At 45.1% G+C, this 19,067-nt stretch overlaps 1 protein-coding gene across 2 annotated transcripts in view; it reads right to left on the bottom strand.

Moving 5' to 3' along the window:
* Positions 1-19,067, bottom strand: part of SAE1 (SUMO1 activating enzyme subunit 1) — a 79,382-nt gene that overhangs the window by 39,147 nt on the left and 21,168 nt on the right. For both annotated transcript variants that reach the window (XM_058425204.1, XM_032169354.2), the window contains exons 4-6: positions 17,872-18,014; positions 15,079-15,178; positions 359-464 (exon numbers count right to left, since the gene is read on the bottom strand). In XM_058425204.1, the coding sequence (XP_058281187.1) occupies positions 359-464; positions 15,079-15,178; positions 17,872-18,014 (349 nt within the window). The remainder of the gene's footprint in view (positions 1-358; positions 465-15,078; positions 15,179-17,871; positions 18,015-19,067) is intronic.

Below are 19,067 nucleotides of genomic sequence, written 5' to 3' on the forward strand. Positions count from 1 at the left end.
CCCCACTGCACTCCAGTCTAGGTGACAGAGGAAGACTCTGTCTCAAAAAAAAAAAATAAGGAAAAAAAAAAAAAAGAGGTTGCTCAATCTGTGACCTGTAACATTATTACCATAGAGTCAACTTGACAGGGAGGTCATTTCAGCAAGTAAAAAAGGCAGAAGTCATTAGAACCCAGAGCTCAATGGTAGACCTCACCCCCTTCAGGTGATCACCCATTTCTCAAGTGATCACTGAGAACTAGCCAATGAAGAATGCCACCCAAGGCAAACATCACAAAACCATCTGGACCTTGCAACCACATTTGCAGAAATCAGAGCCAAAAGCCCTCCCTGGGTAAGTTGTGCTTTGAGGCCTCACCTTGAAGGAGAAAGTAGTCGGAGGTCGTGCGCTTCAGAGCAGCCTTTGCTTTCTCACTGCTCCAGTCCACCTCCAGGGCTTCTTTAACAGGGCAGAAGACCACCTTCTGTGGAAAAAAGGCAGAACTGCTTAGGAATAACATATGTTGGCTTTCAATCACAAGGCAGTTGCTCTTCTCTATCGCAGAAAAATCTCATTATTTAAAGTTTACTGACCACTAAAAGAAGCAGGGGCCATTTGATCCAAGAAATGCTTATTGAGCACTCACTGTGTGCTTCCCTAGAAGCTGGGGATGGACAACACAAACTCCCTGCACTGAAGGAAGACACAGCCAAGCTTCCAAAGACCTGCTTCCATTCTGGCTCTTTTAACTCTCGCTGGGCCAGGCGCGGTGGGTCACACCTGTAATCCCAATACTTTGGAGACCGAGGCAGGCGGATCACATGAGGTCAGGAGTTCGAGACCAGCCTGGCCAACATGGTGAAACCCCCGTCTCTACAAGTACACAAAAATTAGCTAGGCGTGCTGGCGGCCGCCTGTAGTCCCAGATACTTGGGAGGCTGAGGCAGGAGAATCGCTTGAACCCAGGAGGTGGAGTCTGCAGCGAGCCAAGATCGTGTCACTGCACTCCAGCCTGGATGAAGGAGTGAGACTCCTCAAAAAAAACAAAACTAAACTAAAAAGCCTCTGGCTGTATTCATACTACAGGAATACTTCCACAATGAGGGGCAAGAATGTAAGTCTAACAATATTCTATAAAACGTTTTCGTAATAGTAAACAAAAACAAAAATTAAATGTTTCTTGGTAGAAGAATGGTTTAATGATGATGGATGACAATAATAAATAACAGCAAGAGAAACAATAAAGGGGATGGGACAAAGCTCCAGGTTGTGGAAGCAGGAACAGCATTTGCAAAAAGCCCAGTGATAGGCAGGATGGCCAGGACCTACAAAGCTCAATCAAATTATCTTGACAAATGCAATGACATATATTTTACTTTGAAGTACCATTTACAAGTCCAAGCACGGTGGCTCACGCCTGTGATCCTAGCACTTTGGGAGGCTGAGGTGGGTGGACCGCCTGAGGTCAGGAGTTCAAGACCAGCCTGACCAACATAGTGAAACCCCGTTTCTAGTAAAAATACAAAAATCAGTCGGACGTGGTGGCGGGCACTTATAATCCCAACTACCTGGGAGGCTGAGGCAGGAGAATCGCTTGAACCTAGGAGGGGGAGGTTGCAGTTAGCTGAGATCGCGCCATTGCACTCCAGTCTCAGCAATAAGAGCGAAACTCTGTCTCAAAAACAACAACAACAACAACAACAACAACAACGACAAATTTACGGCTGAGTGTGGTGGCTCACTTTTGTAATCTAAGCACTCTGGGAGGCCAAAGTGGCATGATCACCTGAGTCCAGGAGTCAAAGACCAGCCTGGGCAACAAAGTGAGACCCCGATCTCTACAAGTTAGCTGGGTGCAGTGGCATGCACCTGTGGTCCCAGCTTCACAGGAGGCTGAGGCAAGAGAATTGTTTTAGCACAGGAGGTCGAGGCTGCAGTGAGCCAGATTGTACCACTGCACTCCAGCCTGGGTGACAGAAAAAAGAGAGAGAGAAAAAAATACAGACTGAAATATTTGGAAATGACACATGTGGCATCATGCTGGGACCACTTTTACAAATGGTTCACACATAAACACACATACAAAAAAAAGTTTTTTGTTTTAAACATTTTATTTTTTTTTTCCAGACAGTCTCCCCCTCTGTCACCCAGGCTGGAGTGCAGTGCATGATCTCAGCTGGCTGCAACCTCCAACTCCTGGGTTCAAGTAATTCTTGTGCCTCAACCTCCCCAGTAGCTGGGATTACAGATGCATGCCACCACGCCCAGCTAATTTTTGTATTTTTAGTAGAGACAGGATTTCACTATATTGCCCAGGCTGGTCTCAAACTCCTGACCTTAGGTGATCTGCCTGCCTCGGTCTCCCAAAGTGTTGGGATTATAGGCGTGAGCCACTGTGCCTAGCCAGAAAAAAGCAGTTCTTAGAACTAGCTACCCTTCAGAAGTTTAAGATAGCCAAGCTGGGGGAACATTGTTAGATCCTGTCTCTAAAAAGAATTATTTTAGGCCAGGCGCGGTATAGACTCTGTGTCTCTATATTTTAAAAAGGTTGGTGGTGGGTGGTGGCGGGATGCAAATAATTTCAAATTTACAGAGGTGTCTTTCTTCCTCCCTCTCTCTCCACACCCTCCCAACCAGATATTTAAAGAACAGAGAGACAAGATGATAACAGCGTAATTTGGGAAGCTAAGTGAAACAAGATCTATCAGTTACCAGGCAGTTTACAAAGCTTGCTAAGGATGCATATAGATTTGACAGACAGAAGTTCAAATTGTTGGCTGGGCGCAGTGGCTCATGCCTGTAATCCCAGCATTTTGGGAGGCCGAGGCAGGCAGATCACAAGATCAGGAGATCGAGACCATCCTGGCTAACATGGCGAAACTCCGTCTATACTAAAAATATAAAAAAATTAGCCAGGCGTGGTGGCGGGCACCTGTAGTCCCAGCTACTCGGGAGGCTGAGGCAGGAGAATGGCGTGAACCCATCGTACCACTACACTCCAGCCTAGGGGACAGAGCGAGACTCTCAAAAAAAAAAAAAAGAAAAATACAAAAATTATCTGGGTGCAGGCCAGGTGCAGTGGCTCACACCTGTAATCCTAGCATTTTGGGAGGCTGAGGCGGGTGGATCACTAGAGGTCAGGAATTCAAGACCAGCCTGGCCAACATGGTGAAACCCTGTCTCTACTAAAAATACAAAAAAATCAGCCGGGTGTGGTGGCGGGCACCTGTAATCCCAGCTGCTCAGGAAGCTGAGGCAGGAGAATCACTTGGACCCTGGAGGTAGAACCAACTACACTACCTGGCAAAAGGTGAGAAACTCTCAAAAAAAAAAAAAAAAAAAGATTAAACAGTCATGTTTAGGTGGCTTTCCTTTAGGAGTTAAATCCATTGTTAAAGATAGTACACAAGATGTTTTCACTGCCCTCAAATCTTTTGAGGTCAATGACCTCAAAAGATAAGTCATGAAGTCGGCCTGGTGACATTTAATGCCTGCTATATAGACCACCAGGCCCTTCTCAACAAGTTTGAAAATACACATCAAGTCATTTGCAATATGGTCTGGGAATGCCATCAGAATGAGGAAACACAGTATTATCTACCAGGCAGGTTTCAAAAATTACCAAGAGCTCAATTCGGAGTCTTTGTTGTTTGCCTGACTATAAGCAATAAACCAACTAATATGTTAGGCTACTATATGATGAAACGGAGTTAGGGGTGGGGGTTGTGTTTTAGAATCTCAGTCCCAGGCAGGTCTTGCCTGTTAGCTAACACTTTCAGGGCCTGGGGCAAGAGTATGAATGAAGACCCATATATCATGTCTACATATTTAGTTATAAATCACATTAACAAGCTATTAAATGGAGAATATTGTATTATCCTGTCTTGACAAACACGCCTTCTTCATAACCACCTGGAAGGCCTGGATTAAATTTGAAATTTTCACACTCCTTAGGAGTTCTATGCCAGATTAAGGCACATCGGGAAGGCTAGCCCCCATCCATGCCCACTTCTCTTCCCATGCCTGGCTCTGTCCCACAATACTGGTGGCTCTGCACTTGAGTGTGGCTACCCAGCTCATCCTTTCTCACCAAACCCCCACGTCTCTGGCCTAAGCATTCAGACATTGTGACAAGGCCTGCACTGCACAGGCAGAACAGGGAAGCAGCCTACAAAAAATCCTGAGAAGCTTGGGGTTGTCTGGGCAGGAGATTTCAGGGGTCCCAGGTATCCAGAGTGTGGTCTACAACTGAGGGAAGAAAGCCACAGGTGACAGCCAGAAGTGGGCACAGGGCCCCAACCAGGCCAATCAGATTCTCTCTCCTGGGAACTGAAAATGTGAAAGTTGGAATGCAGAGATGCAGATATGCATAATGACAATGCTATAAAGGGAAAGCCCACAAATTCCTAATGCCTCTGCGATTGCCCAGTGGCCCTGGTCTTTATAACTCCTCTCAGATAACAGTATTCAGTGCTTCTTACACTCCACTTAACATCCCTTTTGGTTCAAACTAACTCGTAACAATTAAAAACAAAACAAAACCTAACCAAGCTGCCTAATCTGTAGCAGCAGATGCAAAAGGTGGTACCTGCCTTACCCACTCCACTGGCATTAGGCTTATAAAGAAAAAATACACCCAACAATGCCATCAGGGAATCAGGAGTCTTTCAGGTGAGGCACCCACAGTGTCTGCCCGGGAGTGGCATCCACTATCCACTGGAATGAACACCCGAAAACAGGTAACTTACATACCTTCTCTCCTCCACTTCCTCAGCTCAAGAATGCCTCTGCCTAGAATGCCTGAGCCACTCTCCTCCACCATCCTTCACATACAGTTCTGGGCTTAAGGATTTCAATCAACAATCTAGTTAAGACTAACAACAAGGCCGGGTGCAGTGGCTCACACCTATAATCCCAGCACTTTGGGAGGCCAAGGTAGGTAGACCACCTGAGGTCAGGAGTTCGAGACCAGCCTGGCCAACATGGTGAAACCCCATCTCCACTAAAAATATAAAAATTAGCCAGACATGGTGGCACGCGCCTGTAATCCCAGCTACTTGGGAGGCTGAGACAGGACAATCGCTTGAACCCAGGAGGCTGAGGTCACCATCAAACCACTGCACTCCAGCCTGGGCAACAGAGCAAGACTCGGTCTCAAAAAAAAAAAAAAAAAAAAGATTTGGCTCATGCCTGTAATCCCAGCACTTTGGGAGGCCGAGGCGAGCACATCACAAGGTCAGGAGTTCGAGATCAGCCTGGCCAATATGGTGAAACTCTGTCTCTACTAAAAATACAAAAATTAGCCAGGCACGGTGGCTCACGCCTGTAATCCCAGCACTTTGGGAGGCCGAGGCGGGCAGATCACGAGGTCAGGAGATCGAGAACATCCTGGCTAACATGGTGAAACCCTGTCTCTACTAAAAATACAAAAAAAAAATTAGCCGGGCGTGGTGGCAGGTGCCTGTAGTTCCATCTACTCAGGAGGCTGAGGCAGGAGAATCGCTTGAACCTGGGAGGCAGAGGTTGCCATGAGCTGAGATTACGCCACTGCACTCCCGCCTGGGTGACAGAGAAAGACTCTTTCTCAACAACAACAACAACAAAAAAAGTGAATTCTCCACATAGCCCATCAACCATCAAATTGTTGTTGTTGGGAGCCATTTAGCATAGTAGGAAACTGCAATAACCTCAATAACCTCAATACAATAGGAGACTGGTGGTAAAATAGATTATGGCTAGGCAAGAAGAGGAAAAATGACACAGACATTTAAAATCACATGCTCCAGGCCAGATGTGGTGGCTCATGCCTGTAATCCCAGCACTTTGGGAGGCCAAGGCGGGTGGATCACGAGGTTAGCAGATCAAGACCATCCTGGCTAACACGGTGAAACCCTGTCTCTACTAAAAATACAAAAAATTAGCCAGGCGGGGTGGTGGGCGCCTGTAGTCTCAGCTACTCGGGAGGCTGAGGCAGGAGACTGGCATGAACCCAGGAGGCAGAGCTTGAAGTGAGCCGAGATCGCGCCACTGCACTCCAGCCTGGGCAACAGACTGAGACTCTATCTCAAAAAAATAAAATAAAATAAAATAAAATCATGCACTCCAAAGCAGATTTGGGGAATGCTTATTGAGTGAAAAAAGGAAAAGACAAAACCATGTACATATATATACACACATACAAGCCAGGCGCAATGGCTCACGCCTGTAATCCCAAAACTTTGGGAGGCCGATGTGGGCGGATCACCTGAGATCAGGAGTTCGAGACCAGCCTGGCGAACAAGGTGAAATGCCCTCTCTACTAAAAATACAAAACTTAGCCAGGTGTGGTAGCACAAGCCTGTAATCTCAGCTACCCGGGAGGCTGAGGCCAGAGGATCACTTGAACCCGGGAGGTGGAGGAGATCACGCCACTGCGCTCCAGCCTGGGCGATAAAGCAAGACTGTCTCTAAATAAATAAATGGTGTAGTACTTGCATATACTCTATGCGCATCCTCCCATATACTTTGTTTATTTATTTATTTATTTTTGAGACAGAGTCTTGCTCTGTCACCCAGGCTGGAGTGCAATGGTGCGATCTTGGCTCACTGCAACCTCTGCCTCCCAAGTTCAAGCGATTCTCCTGACTCAGCCTCCTGAGTAGCTGAGATTACAGGCGTGTGCCACCATGCCCAACTAATTTTGTATTTCTATTAGAGATGGGGTTTCATCATGTTGGCCAGGCTGGTCTCCAACTCCTGACCTCAAGTGATCCACCTGCCTCAGCCTCCCAAAGTGCTGGGATTTCAGGCGTGAGGCACTGCGCCCGGCCTCCCATATACTTTAAATCATCTCTAGATTACTTATAATACCTAATGTAATTGCTACGTAAACAGTTGTTATATTGTATTGCTTAGGGAATAATGACAAGAAAAAAAGTCTGTACATGTTTGGTACAGATAGAAGCAATGTTTTTTCCCAAATATTTTATTATTAATATGATTACAATTTTCTTTTTTTTTTGGATGTACTCCAAGCACACTAAATATTTTTGACCCACAGTTGGTTGAATCCATGAATGTGAAGCCCATTAATGAGAGCTAACCATATATATTATCTGCATTAAATAGTGCCCCAATTTTGTTGTATATACATAGAAAAATACTGAAAGGAAGGTTATAGTTATTATTTGGTAGTAGGATTAACATTTCATTAACTTGTTCTCCATTTTCCACATTTGGAATTACGAACTTATTTTACTTAAAAAAAATTTTTTTTGAGACAATGCAGGATGTAGTACAGTGGCACAATCTCAGCTCACTGCTGCCTCCACTTCCAGGGTCAAGCAATCCTCCCGCCTCAGCTTCCCCAGTAGCTGAGACCACTGGCACGTGCTATCACGCCCAGCTAATTTTTGTATTTTTTGGTAGAGAAAGGGTTTCTGCCATATTGCCCAGGCTAGTCTCAAACTCCTGGGCTCAAGTGATCTGCCCACTTTGGCTTCCCAAAGTGCTGGGATTACAGGCATGAGCCACTGCACCCAGCCTTATTTTACTTCTTAAATCAGGCCTAACAGTAACAGGTAATATAATTCTGCATATAAAGATGAATATAATCCCCAGGTCCTACCCAATCAAAATTCCTGGGGTAGGGGGGTAGAGGGACCAAGATTCTTTAAAAAGCTTTAACAAAGTATTCTAACAAATGACAACCATAGTCAAAACACATTTTTCACACTCAGCAGAATGAAAAAAAAACGCCTGAAGTTACCAAATGTTACTGATACATAATGTTGGTTCTAGAATATACATTGATAAAACCACTTGAGAGTAACTTAACGGGGTCTGGTAAAGCTGAAAATGCCCTTATCTTAATTTTACTCCCAGGTATATACCCAAGAGAAATTAACACAATTGCCCAAGGAGATCATCTATACACACACAAACAAAATGCTTATGCAGCACAATTTGTAACAGCAAATTATGAGCATACCCAAATGCTCATAAATAGAAAAATTGATATATAAATAGTAATATATTTACGCAATAAAGACTCTAGCAAAAAACAAAAACAAAACAAAAACCAAAAAAATGCCCTGCAGGGCTGTCCAAGAGAACTAGCTGTGATGATGGAACAGAATGTAATCTGTGCTATGCAATACAGATGCCAATGGCCACATGTGCTTACTGGCCACTTGAAATGTGACCAGTGAGACTGAGGAACTAAATCTTTTATTTTATTTGATTCTAATTAATTTAAATAGCCAGCTGTGGCTACTGGCTACCAAAATGGACAGCAAAGCCCTAGAACAACATACAAACAGATGGCCTCACAAACGTGTTGCTGCTCCTTAAAAGCAGGTGGCAGCATGCATACAATATAAAACCAATTTTTAAGAAGCTAAAAAGCATGCAAAGCAATTCTATGTATTGCTTGGAAATACATACATAAGTAGTAAGAAGAAATGCATAGGAATGAGAAACCCGACTGAGGAGGGTGGTAACTTCTGTTGGAGGGACAGCCAGAGGGCCTCACCATACCAGTAATATAGGTCTATGATGGTGAGCTAAATCATTCTTCTTTTTTTTTTTTTTTTTGAGACGGAGTCTCGCTCTTATAACACCCAGGCTGGAGTGCAGTGGCACAATCTCGGCTCACTGCAAGCTCCACCTCCCGGGTTCACGCCATTCTCCTGCCTCAGCCTCTCCGAGTAGCGGGGACTAGAGGCGCCCGCCACCACGCCCGGCTAATTTTTTGTATTTTTAGTAGAGATGGGGTTTCACCGTGGTCTCGATCTCCTGACCTCATGATCCACCCGCCTCAGCCTCCCAAAGTGCTGGGATTACAAGCGTGAGCCACCGCGCCTGGCTTTTTTTTTTTTTTTTTTTGGCTAAATCATTCTTAACTTATGCCTAAAACATTGTATAATAAGTTCCATGTCATTGTTTAGATTTATAAACACGTGATAAAACAGGAAGCCAAGCAGGGCTGTATCTGCCCCTTCCAGGTGTCTTTTTTAATCCACACAAATGTACCAGCAGCTCTGGGGTTACTTACCTGGTGAGGGTATAGGGAGAAGAAGTAGAAGATAGAGAAACAGCACACAGATTGGTACAAAAGTACTAAAAATAGTTGTGTTTTTAAGGTGGATAGTGTTTGTTTTGTTCCGTTATCTGCATTGATGCTGCAATATCTTCTTTTGTGCATTAAATGTCACTATAAAAAAAAATATAGGCTGGGTGCAGTGGCTCATGCCTATAATCTCAGCACTTTGGGAGGCCAAGGCAAGAGGATCGCTTGAGGCCAGGAGTTTGAGATCAGCCTGGGCAACACAGCAAGAGATCTCAAAAAAAAACCCGAAAAAATTAGCAGGGCATGGTGGCACATGCCTGTGGTCTCAGCTACCTTGGAGACTGAGGTGGGTGGGAGGATCCCTTTAGCCCAGGAGTTCAAGGCTGCAGTGAGCGGTGTTCGTGCCACTGCACTCCAGCCTGGGCTACAGAGTTACATCCTATCTCAAAAATAAATAAGTAATATATAAACATAGAGATAAGCTAACATTAGCATCCCCCACCCCAACTAACTCTCCTACCTGGAAAACTTGCTAATCAGCATTCCACCTAACTCTTCAAATTTACACCCCTTGTTGCCCTATTTCCACTCCTTTGAACCAAGTAGTTCTGATATTAATAATTAGCAGGATTGGCCAGGAGTGGTGGCTCACGCCTGTAATCTCAGCCCTTTGGGAGGCTGAGGCGGGTGGATCACGAGGTCAGGAGATTGAGACCATCCTGGTCAACATGGTGAAACCCCGTCTCTACTAAAAATACAAAAATTAGGCTGGGCGCAGTGGCTCATGCCTGTAATCCCAGCACTTTGGGAGGCCGAGGCGGGTGGATCACGAGGTCAGGAGATCGAGGCCATCCTGGCTAACAGGTTGAAACCCCCATCTCTACTAGAAATACAAAAAAAAATTAGTCGGGCATGGTGGCGGGTGTCTATAGTCCCAGCTACTCAGCAGACTGAGGCAGAGCACGGCATGAACCCAGGAGGTGGAGCTTGCAGTGAGCCAAGATCACGCCACTGCACTCCAGCCTGGGCGAGAGTCCATCTCAAAAAAAAACAAAAAAAACAACTAGCTGAGCGTGGTGGCGTGCACCTATAGTCCCAGCTACTCAGAAGGCTGACGCAGGAGAATCGCTTAAACCCGGGAGGTGGAGGTTGCAGTGAGCAGAGATTGCACCATTGCACTCCAGCTTGGGAAACAGAGGGAGACTCTATCTCAAAAAAAAAAAAAAAAAAAAAAAAAAAAAGAGTGCAGGATTTTGAACCTCTCTGGCCTGAGGGTTCCAGTTCAGGCAACTGAATGACTTACTTCTAAATATTTCTGAGCAAGTCTATTGTCTTCTTTGGTATTCTGTTCTCTCAGCTTAGTTCAAATAACCTAAACCGTGAGAATTAATATACTAGAAGGTTAATTCATTCCATTGGTAACAAAGGTTACTTCAATTATTCTTTTTTAAAATGGAAATAATCAGGCTGGAAGCTGTGGCTCATGCCTATAATCCCAGCACTTTGGGAGGCCAAAGTGGGCGGATCACTTGAGGCCAGAAGTTCAAGACCAGCCTGGCCAATATGGAGAAATACCGTCTCTACTAAAAATACAAAAATTAGTCGAGTGTGGTGGCACACACTTGCAGTCCCAGCTACTCCAGAGGGTGAGGCAAGAGAATTGCTTGAACCCAGGAGGCAGAGGCTGCAGTGAGCTGAGATTATGCCACTGCACTCCAGCCTGGGTGACAGAGCAAGACTCCATCTCAGAAATAATAATAATTAGTGAAAATTAAAAATTAGCCAGGTGTAGTAGATGTCTGTAATTCCAGCTACTTGGGAGGCTGCAGTGAACACTGTTTGAACCACTGCACTTCAGCCTGGGTGACAGGGTAGTGAGACCCTGCTTCAAAGAAAAAAAAAAAAAAAGGAAGAAAATAATCTCCTCCAGGGTTGTTGGATTATTCTGCAGTTTACAGCCACCAGTACACTAAACAAATATTCCCTGGATATGACTGTGCTAGACACTGGACTAGGAGTCTAGCAGTGAACAAGACTGCCTCCCCCCTACAGAGCTTAAAATGGAAGGGGGGAGACAGAGACAAGCAACCTAAAGGCCACCAGCAGTGGAAACCAAGGTACCACATGAAAGAAAAAGAACTCGACTGTTTCTTTAATGACGGGTGTGAGAGAGGATGAGAAGGTTGTCAACAAATTGCTCACAAAGAGGGAGTCAAAAAAATGAATCACTCCTCAACTGTGGAATTTCTCAACTAATTCATGAAAAGAGTATTAATAGTACTCCAAATTAGTCACCTATTTCAGGAGCAGAGGTAAAATTAAATCTGTATTTCTAGTACAGTCAGGAACAAACCCTACTTTGTCTTTAATTTTTAAAGAGCTATTAGAGAGTAACCACTGTCAGGCATCTCATCATCTCTGGCAGCACCTAACACAGATAACTCACAATAAAGAAACGTGAACATGGGAACATGACAGTGGCCTTTTAAGGTTTTCCAGAATGATCCTGATGTTCACATATTTTATCCCACCATCCTCCTAATGTCACGTTACCCTAGCAACTTCAGGGGTATCCCTCTTTGTAAATCATAGGGTGAGCCTATGCCCTTACCCACTGTCTATGCTCTTGCCCCTTCTTCCGCAGCTGTGTGACCTTGGTCAGGTCACTTAATTTCCCGTAGCTTCTTTATCAGCTATAGATGGGGACAACAAGACTGGATGTGATTCCCTGCACTCAACACTGTGCCTTGCACACAGTAGGCATTCTGCAACTCGTAGAAAGAGCTGGCTGTGGCAGTGAGGGCAGCCAGAGCAAATCTGCCCCTACGTCAGTCTTTCGGTTTATCCTACTTCCTCGGACGGAGCACTGCTCTGGGCTCTGGTGCCTGGAAAGCTTGTCCCTCACATACCAACACAAATAACTCTTCCTCTGGGAAACCTTTTTGGGCACTTCCTCACCACCACCTCATTGCTGTCTCCTCTGTCTCCTGAATGTCAGTGTCCACATGAGGCTTGTGCCCGAGACCTCATTGTGACGAAATCCGTCTCAAATCTTCTCCTGGGCACCAAAGGAAGCAAACAAACTACTGAGCACCTATTTCTGGGCTAGGCATTTTCCTAAGGCCTTATTTATCAGAATGGCACAGGTGCTAGAAAGGCCCACCAGCTTCCTAGAGGGTGTGAAAACCACAGGCTGTTTTTCCTTTTTGTTTTTTAACGTTACTAATTTAGGAGCACAAAGTGTACCTTGAAGCAAAAGTGGCTTTACAACCTTTGGTTAAACCTAGGGAAAGGGGGGAGGGGAAGGGAACCCTAACCAGAAAACCTTTCACAGGAAATAGGAAGTGGCTGCTTCCCCACCCCCACCCTGCACTCTCTGAGCACAACCCAACTAGTTATTCTGTACAATTAGGAAAAAGGGCAGCATCCAAATCAAGGAATCTTTGGTGTTGGAAGAGAACCTTGAAATCACAGGGCCATCTGTGCCAAAACGGAAGGAGGCATGTTATTGCAAGGTGACAAAGTCATGGCCAAAACCCAGTCCAGCCCAGTGGGTCCGCAGGGCCCTTGGTGAGGCTGCACAAAGGCAAGGTTTGGAATCCCAGGGATTGTCAGCAGGAATGCACTGAATGCCTCCTAACCTTAAGGGCTTAGGGTTGGAATCCGAGCCTGCATTGTTCAAGTGTAACAGCTGACTAACAATGTCAGCTGGGGAATATTTTGATACCTTCCAGCTCAGCTCCACGTAGGAAGAGGCTGCACAAAAACCTCTGTGCCTGTAGGGCCCTCCGGAATGGTAGGCAAAGGCCTGGACTGCCTACATTCTCCTCATAGCGAGATAAAGTGGTTCCCAAAAGAGGTTTCCAGATCCACCCCAGTGGGCACCACCAGAACTGACTCCAGGGAAACTTCCAGCTGTGAATGGCTAACAAAGCTAGGCACTCTCTCCATTTGAATGTGAAAGACCTGCCTCAATCAGAGAAGGCCCTTAAGCCATAAAACCCTTCACACCAAGGCCAAGTGTCACACTTGTAAGAGGGTGTGATTTATAAACTGACAGCACCCACAAAGCAGCTTTTGTACTCCTCCGTTTGTTAACAATTTATCTCCCCCCACCAAATTCACGGAGCTATTCAGATAAATCTTGACTGGGCCTCAAAAAGAAAGAAAGGCAGAAAGAAAGGGACCCAAGTTTTGGCCAAAACACCAAGGTTCACCCTGGATAATTATGGTTCTGTGAATAGACACTAAAATTAGGGCTTAATTCCTCTGTATCACACTTACAGCACCAAACTACTCCAACACAAACACAAAAAGAGAAAGAAAATCTCCAATGCCGCCTTGCTGGAGAGTCTGAGAGTTCCACTTTTGTGGTTTTCTGCAGTCTCTTTTGTGGTTTCTGCACTCTTTAGAATCCCCTCGTTAGTGTAATTTAACTCAACATTCTGACCAGCTGTTTTTCTTTCTCAACATTTAAATCTACAAAGCAAAGAGTAAATATGGGCTTGGTCATGTCTTTCCTGTCAGTTCAATGAAACCAATTCTGGCCCCTTCATCTTGCTTTCCCCATCGCATGGTTCCCATCTCAGATTCCCAGCACTAGCTACAGAAACCATCGTCTTCTGATACCTTCTCCACTCCTTTCTATAAATGCAATTATTGCACCTGATCCAAATAGAGGCTGAGCCCCTAATATAAACTACATTAACAAATATGAATCTGATAACACCAGTCAACATTGAAGGATTTTTCTTATTAAAGGTTATTTGGCAAAAGGAAAAAAACAGGCAAAGAAAACTTTTTTTTTTGAGACAGTCTCGCTCTGTCGCCAGGCTGGAGTGCAGTGCTGCCGTCTCGGCTCACTGCAACCTCCGCCTCCCGGGTTCAAGCTATTCTCCTGCCTCAGCCTCCCGAGTAGCTGGGACTACAGGCACGCACCACCTTGCCCAGCTAATTTTTGTATTGTTAGTAGAGAAAATACAAAAAATTTTTTATTTTGCTTTTTTTTTTTTTTTTAGACAGGATCTTGCTAGGTGGCTCAGGTTGGGGTGCAGTGGTGTGACCATGGCTCACTGCAGCCTCCACCTCCCAGGCTCAAGCAATCCTCCCAGCTCAGCCTATGAGTAGCTGGGCCTACAGGTGCTCACCACCACGCCAGACAAATTTTTACATTTTTTTTTGTAGACACGGGGTCTTGCTACTGTAACCCAGGGCTGGTGTTTTGCCGCTTTAAAAAAAAAAGTTTTCTGGTCAGGCATGGTGGCTCATGCCTGTAATCCTAGCACTTTGTGGGGCTGAGGCAGGCGGATCACGAGGTCAAGAGATAAAGACCTACAAAAATTAGCTGGGTGTGGTGGCACACACCTGTAGTCCCAGCTACTCGGGAGGCTGAGGCAGGAGAATCTCTTGAACTTGGGACGTGGAGGTTGCAGTGAGCTGAGATTGTGCCACTCCAGCCTGGACACAGCAAGACTCCATCTCAAAAAATAAAAAATAAAAAAAAAAGTTTGGAGCCAGGCACAGTGGCTTACGCCTGTAATCCCAGCACTTTGGGAGGCCGAGGAGGGTGGATCACCCGAGGTCAGGAGTTCGAGACCAGCCTGGCCAACATGGCGAAACCCCGTCTCTACTAAAAACACACAAAAAAATTAGCCAGGGGTGCTACTTGGGAGGATGAGGCAGGAGAATTGCTTGAACCCAGGAGGTGGAGGCTGTAGTGAGCCGAGATCATGCCACTGCACTCCAGCCTGAGCGACAAGAAAAAATTCCATCTCACAAAAAAAAAAAAATAGAAAAGAAAAAGTTTGGGACAGAGCCTACGAAAGTTTGCATTTCTCATTGTCTTGAAAAATCCCATCTGGAATCACTGGGCCCACATTCCCTCACAGCAACAGCTGGCTGACACTAAGCTGTGGAAGCCTCCCTTTAGATGGGACAAGCACCCGCCCCACCCCTTCAAGAAGTGCTTGCTCTTATCCTTTTCAATCGTCATTGCCCGACCCCTCCAATGCCCCAGGGTTTCTGACCTCTGCCCCCACATTACACATACCTTTTTGACCATCATTGTCTCAGAAGAATCAAGTTTTGCTCTCTTGGTGTCGGGCCCATCTTCTACTCCTTGGCTAACTTTGGCAACTTTAGTTTTCTCCCTAGAGGGTGACAAGGGGAGAGAATGTAATTTTACCCTAGGAATCATGTTATTGAAATCAAAAAAAGCCTGTCCAGGTCACAGATCGGGATGGTGGTTAAGGGCAAAAGCTTTGAAGTCAGATCTCGGTTCAAATCGAGCTCTGCCATTGATAACATGATGAGTCTGGTACACTGTTGGGCACTCAGGAAATTATTGTGGGAAAAACAGAGCAGCATAAGTTGCTCAGCACACTGCCGGGCACACAGCTGCTCTCAATAAATCAAAGTGATTACTTTGTAAACACTCTACTTGAATCATGAAATAAATAGCCAAACTTGGCCGGGTGCAGTGGCTCATGCCTGTAATCCCAGCACTGTGGGAGGCCAAGGCGGGCGGATCACCCGAGGTCAAGGGTTTGAGACCATCCTGGCTAACATGGCAAAACCCCGTCTCTACTAAAAATACAAAAAACTAGCGGGGCATGGTGGCGGGCGCCTATAATCCCAGCTACTCAGGAGGCTGAGGCAGGAGAATTGGTTGAACCCAGGAGGAGGAGGTTGCAATGACCTGAGATGACGCCACTGTACTCCAGCCTGGGCAACTGAGTGAAAGTCTGTCTCAGAAAAAAAAAAAAAAAAATAGCCAAACTTAATTCTGCCCCTCTGCTGTGGGCAGCTTATGTTAAAATAATCTAGATTGCTTTCCACTACTGTAACTTCTTTATAATATGCCCAAAGAAGCCAGGCATGGTGGCTCACGTTTGTAATCCTAGCACTTTGGGAAGCTGAGGTGGGTGGACCACCTGAGGTCAGGAGTTCAAGACCAGCGTAGCCAACATAGTGAAACCCCGTCTCTGCTAAAAATACAAAAATTTGCCGGGCATGGTGGTGGATGCCTGCAGTCCCAGCTACTCAGGAGGCTGAAGCAGGAGAATCACTTGAATCCAGGAGGTGGAGGTTGCAGTGAGCCAAGATCGTGACATGGCACTCCAGCCGGGGGACAAAAGCAAAACTCCGTCTCAAAAATAACAACAACAACTGGGCGCGGTGGCTCACGCCTGTGTAATCCCAGCACTTTGGGAGGCCGAGGTGGGTGGATCACCTGAGGTCTGGAGTTCGAGACCAGCCTGACCAACATGGAGAAACCCCGTCTCTACTAAAAATACAAAATTAGCCAGGCGTGGTGACGCATGCCTGTAATCTCAGCTACTCCGGAGGCTGAGGCAGGAGAATGGCTTGAGCCCGGGAGGCGGAGGTTGCTGTGAACTGAGATGGCGCCATTGCACTCCAGCCTGGGCAACAACAGCAAAACTCCATCTCAAAAAATAAAGTAATAATAATAATAATATGCCCAAAGAACTAGATTATCCTAAAGCCATAAAACACTAGAGTTAGGAGATGTCTGGAACATGACTGTCCTTCCCCCATCTTCATTTTACAGGCAAGAAACTTGGAGACCAGAGAAATTTCAGTGACTTGCCTGAGAGGCTGAACAAGAGAAGAGTTCTCAGTCTCTTGGTAGGAAGCTCCTATCTCACAGAGCCTGTCCTTCCCTCTCAATTAGCAAGTTGGAGGGTTTTGGAGGGGGTGGTCAGAAACTGCAGCCAAAATACCTAACTCGTATAGTTTTACAATAACATATCATCTGCCATCTTTCACCTAGAGACTACAAAGTCAAAACACGGCAAGTCCTGTCATGTGAGAATTACCAAGTTCTGCAGCCTCAATGTTCAAAATGAGAGAATGAGGTCTGTTTGTTCTACCAGAGGAGTGTCTCTGGATATTGGACACCTTTTCCAAGGTAGACTTTGGCTGAAAATGCCTCCAGAGTCACCCAACTATTTTGTACTCATTTTACTATCTCTCAACTTGAAAACATGTCAGCAGACCAGGCGCAGTGGCTCATGCCTATAATCACAGCACTTTGGGAGGCCGAGGTGCACGGATCACCTGAGGTCAGGAGTTCGAGACCAGCCTGACCCACAAGGAGAAATCCCATCTCTACTAAAAACACAAAATTAGCCGGACTTAGTGGTGCATGCCTATAATCCCAGCTACTTGGGAAGGCTGAGGTAGGAGAATCACTTGAACCTGGGAGGTGGAGGTTGCAGTGAGCCGAGATCACGCCACTGCACTCCAGCCTGGGCAACAAGAGCGAAACTCTGTCTCAAAAAAAGTAAGCCCAAGCTGGGGAACAAATGTTTACAATCAGAGCAAGCCTTCCCTATGCAGAAAATGTGACTTTACCACCTGAAGCCCAGACTGATCAAACAAATACCCATGTGGTGTACTTTCATTGCCGTAAAACTCTGCTTGCTTTAGGCTTTAGATTTAGTCCATCATTCTGGAGAGCAAAGGCATACCTCCTAAAATTCTGAACCCACAATATATTGTATTTGGTAAGTTGTTAATGACTTGGTTTCAAAATGTTCTAAGTATTATAATCAAATTCTTTCCTTAGATGGTTGTTTTCTACCAGTAAATAAGACTAAATTTTGAAAATGTTATGTTGTCAGCTAGGTGCAATGGCTCATGCCTGTAATCCCAGAACTTTGGGAAGCCAAGGTGGGAGGATCACTTGAGCCCAGGAGTTCAAGACCAGCTTGAACTACATAGCATAGATCCTGTCTCTACACATAAATAAATACATAATTTTAAAAAAGGTATGAAAAGGAGAAAATGTTACATTCTCCCCTCCTCTCCCAACACTTACTCTACAAACTCATGCTCTCCTAGATTGGCAAATGTGTATCCATGGTAGCCAAAAACATCTCCTGTAAAGAACTTGATGCTATTTTTGTGACAGATCTGGTCAACTTTAACTATGACATCCCTGGAGCAGCAAGTCAGACACACCTGCAGAAAGAAAGAAATTGGCTGGGTGTGAGTTTTGCAAACTGTGAATCACTGCCCTGATGTCTAAATAAATCTTAATGAACAGTCTCTCTGGGCATGTTTAAAGCACGTTTCAAACTGGTACAACAGGTTCTTTGGGTCCTATGGCTAGAAGACAAAAGAAAAGTTGCAGGTTTCAATGTGTAGAAAACGTAAGTTATGAGACCGTCATGTTCTGCAGCCAAAATAAAATGTGTTTAGCTAAAAAGTAAAAGCCATTCAACGAATGTTTTCTGTAATCCATGAACATACACACATTTCATAGTTTTCATAAAAAAATAACTTAGCAAGTTGTTTCTATACTGTTAAATCTATTAAAATCCAAATAAGCTACAGGGAGAAGCAAAACCAGGTTTTTAAATTGACCCAAAGGTCATGTTTAAATACAAGGGCTTTTTTCCCCCCTCCTTTTGATTGATATGTTAAGATAAAGAAGATAAACAAGTCCTGTTGAGATCATTTTTCCACAGATTGCGGTGTGAAACTTTATCTGAATTTAAGGACAAAAGAAAAGGTTACAGACCAAGTGACCTTCCATTCAGGCTTAGACAATGAACTGGTGATTCACTCAGTGGAATTATCAGTGTTGCTCTGGGGCCTCCAGGTTGTATTCCAGTAAGTTGAGGTATTGGAAATGGCTAAGTTCTGCTGCACAAAATACCATCTTTTCATCTTTTCGGGAGAAGCTTTGTGATCATGGTCAAAAGACAACTTCCAAATTGCACATGCTTTCTCCTGAACAAAAGGACATTTTCACTTGATAGACCCTCTTTGCTGTTGTCTAACAGCCTGAATACCGAAATAACACTCACAGAGAAATGTGTTCCTTTGGTGTTTCAAAGGATGCAGCCACCCAAGGAAAAATCCCATCTAAAAAGTAAGAAATCCACAGGTGAACATGCAACCAATTGATCAAATGGAACCCTGCAGAGTCTAAAGTAACTATAAAACCTGCAAGGACCAGCCAAACACGGCCCGCAAGGCAGTCAACACGGCTCCACGCACACGCATTAC

This window comes from Hylobates moloch, unplaced genomic scaffold (assembly GCF_009828535.3).
Source record: "Hylobates moloch isolate HMO894 unplaced genomic scaffold, HMol_V3 SCAFFOLD_12, whole genome shotgun sequence".
NCBI classification, from domain to species: Eukaryota; Metazoa; Chordata; class Mammalia; order Primates; family Hylobatidae; genus Hylobates; species Hylobates moloch.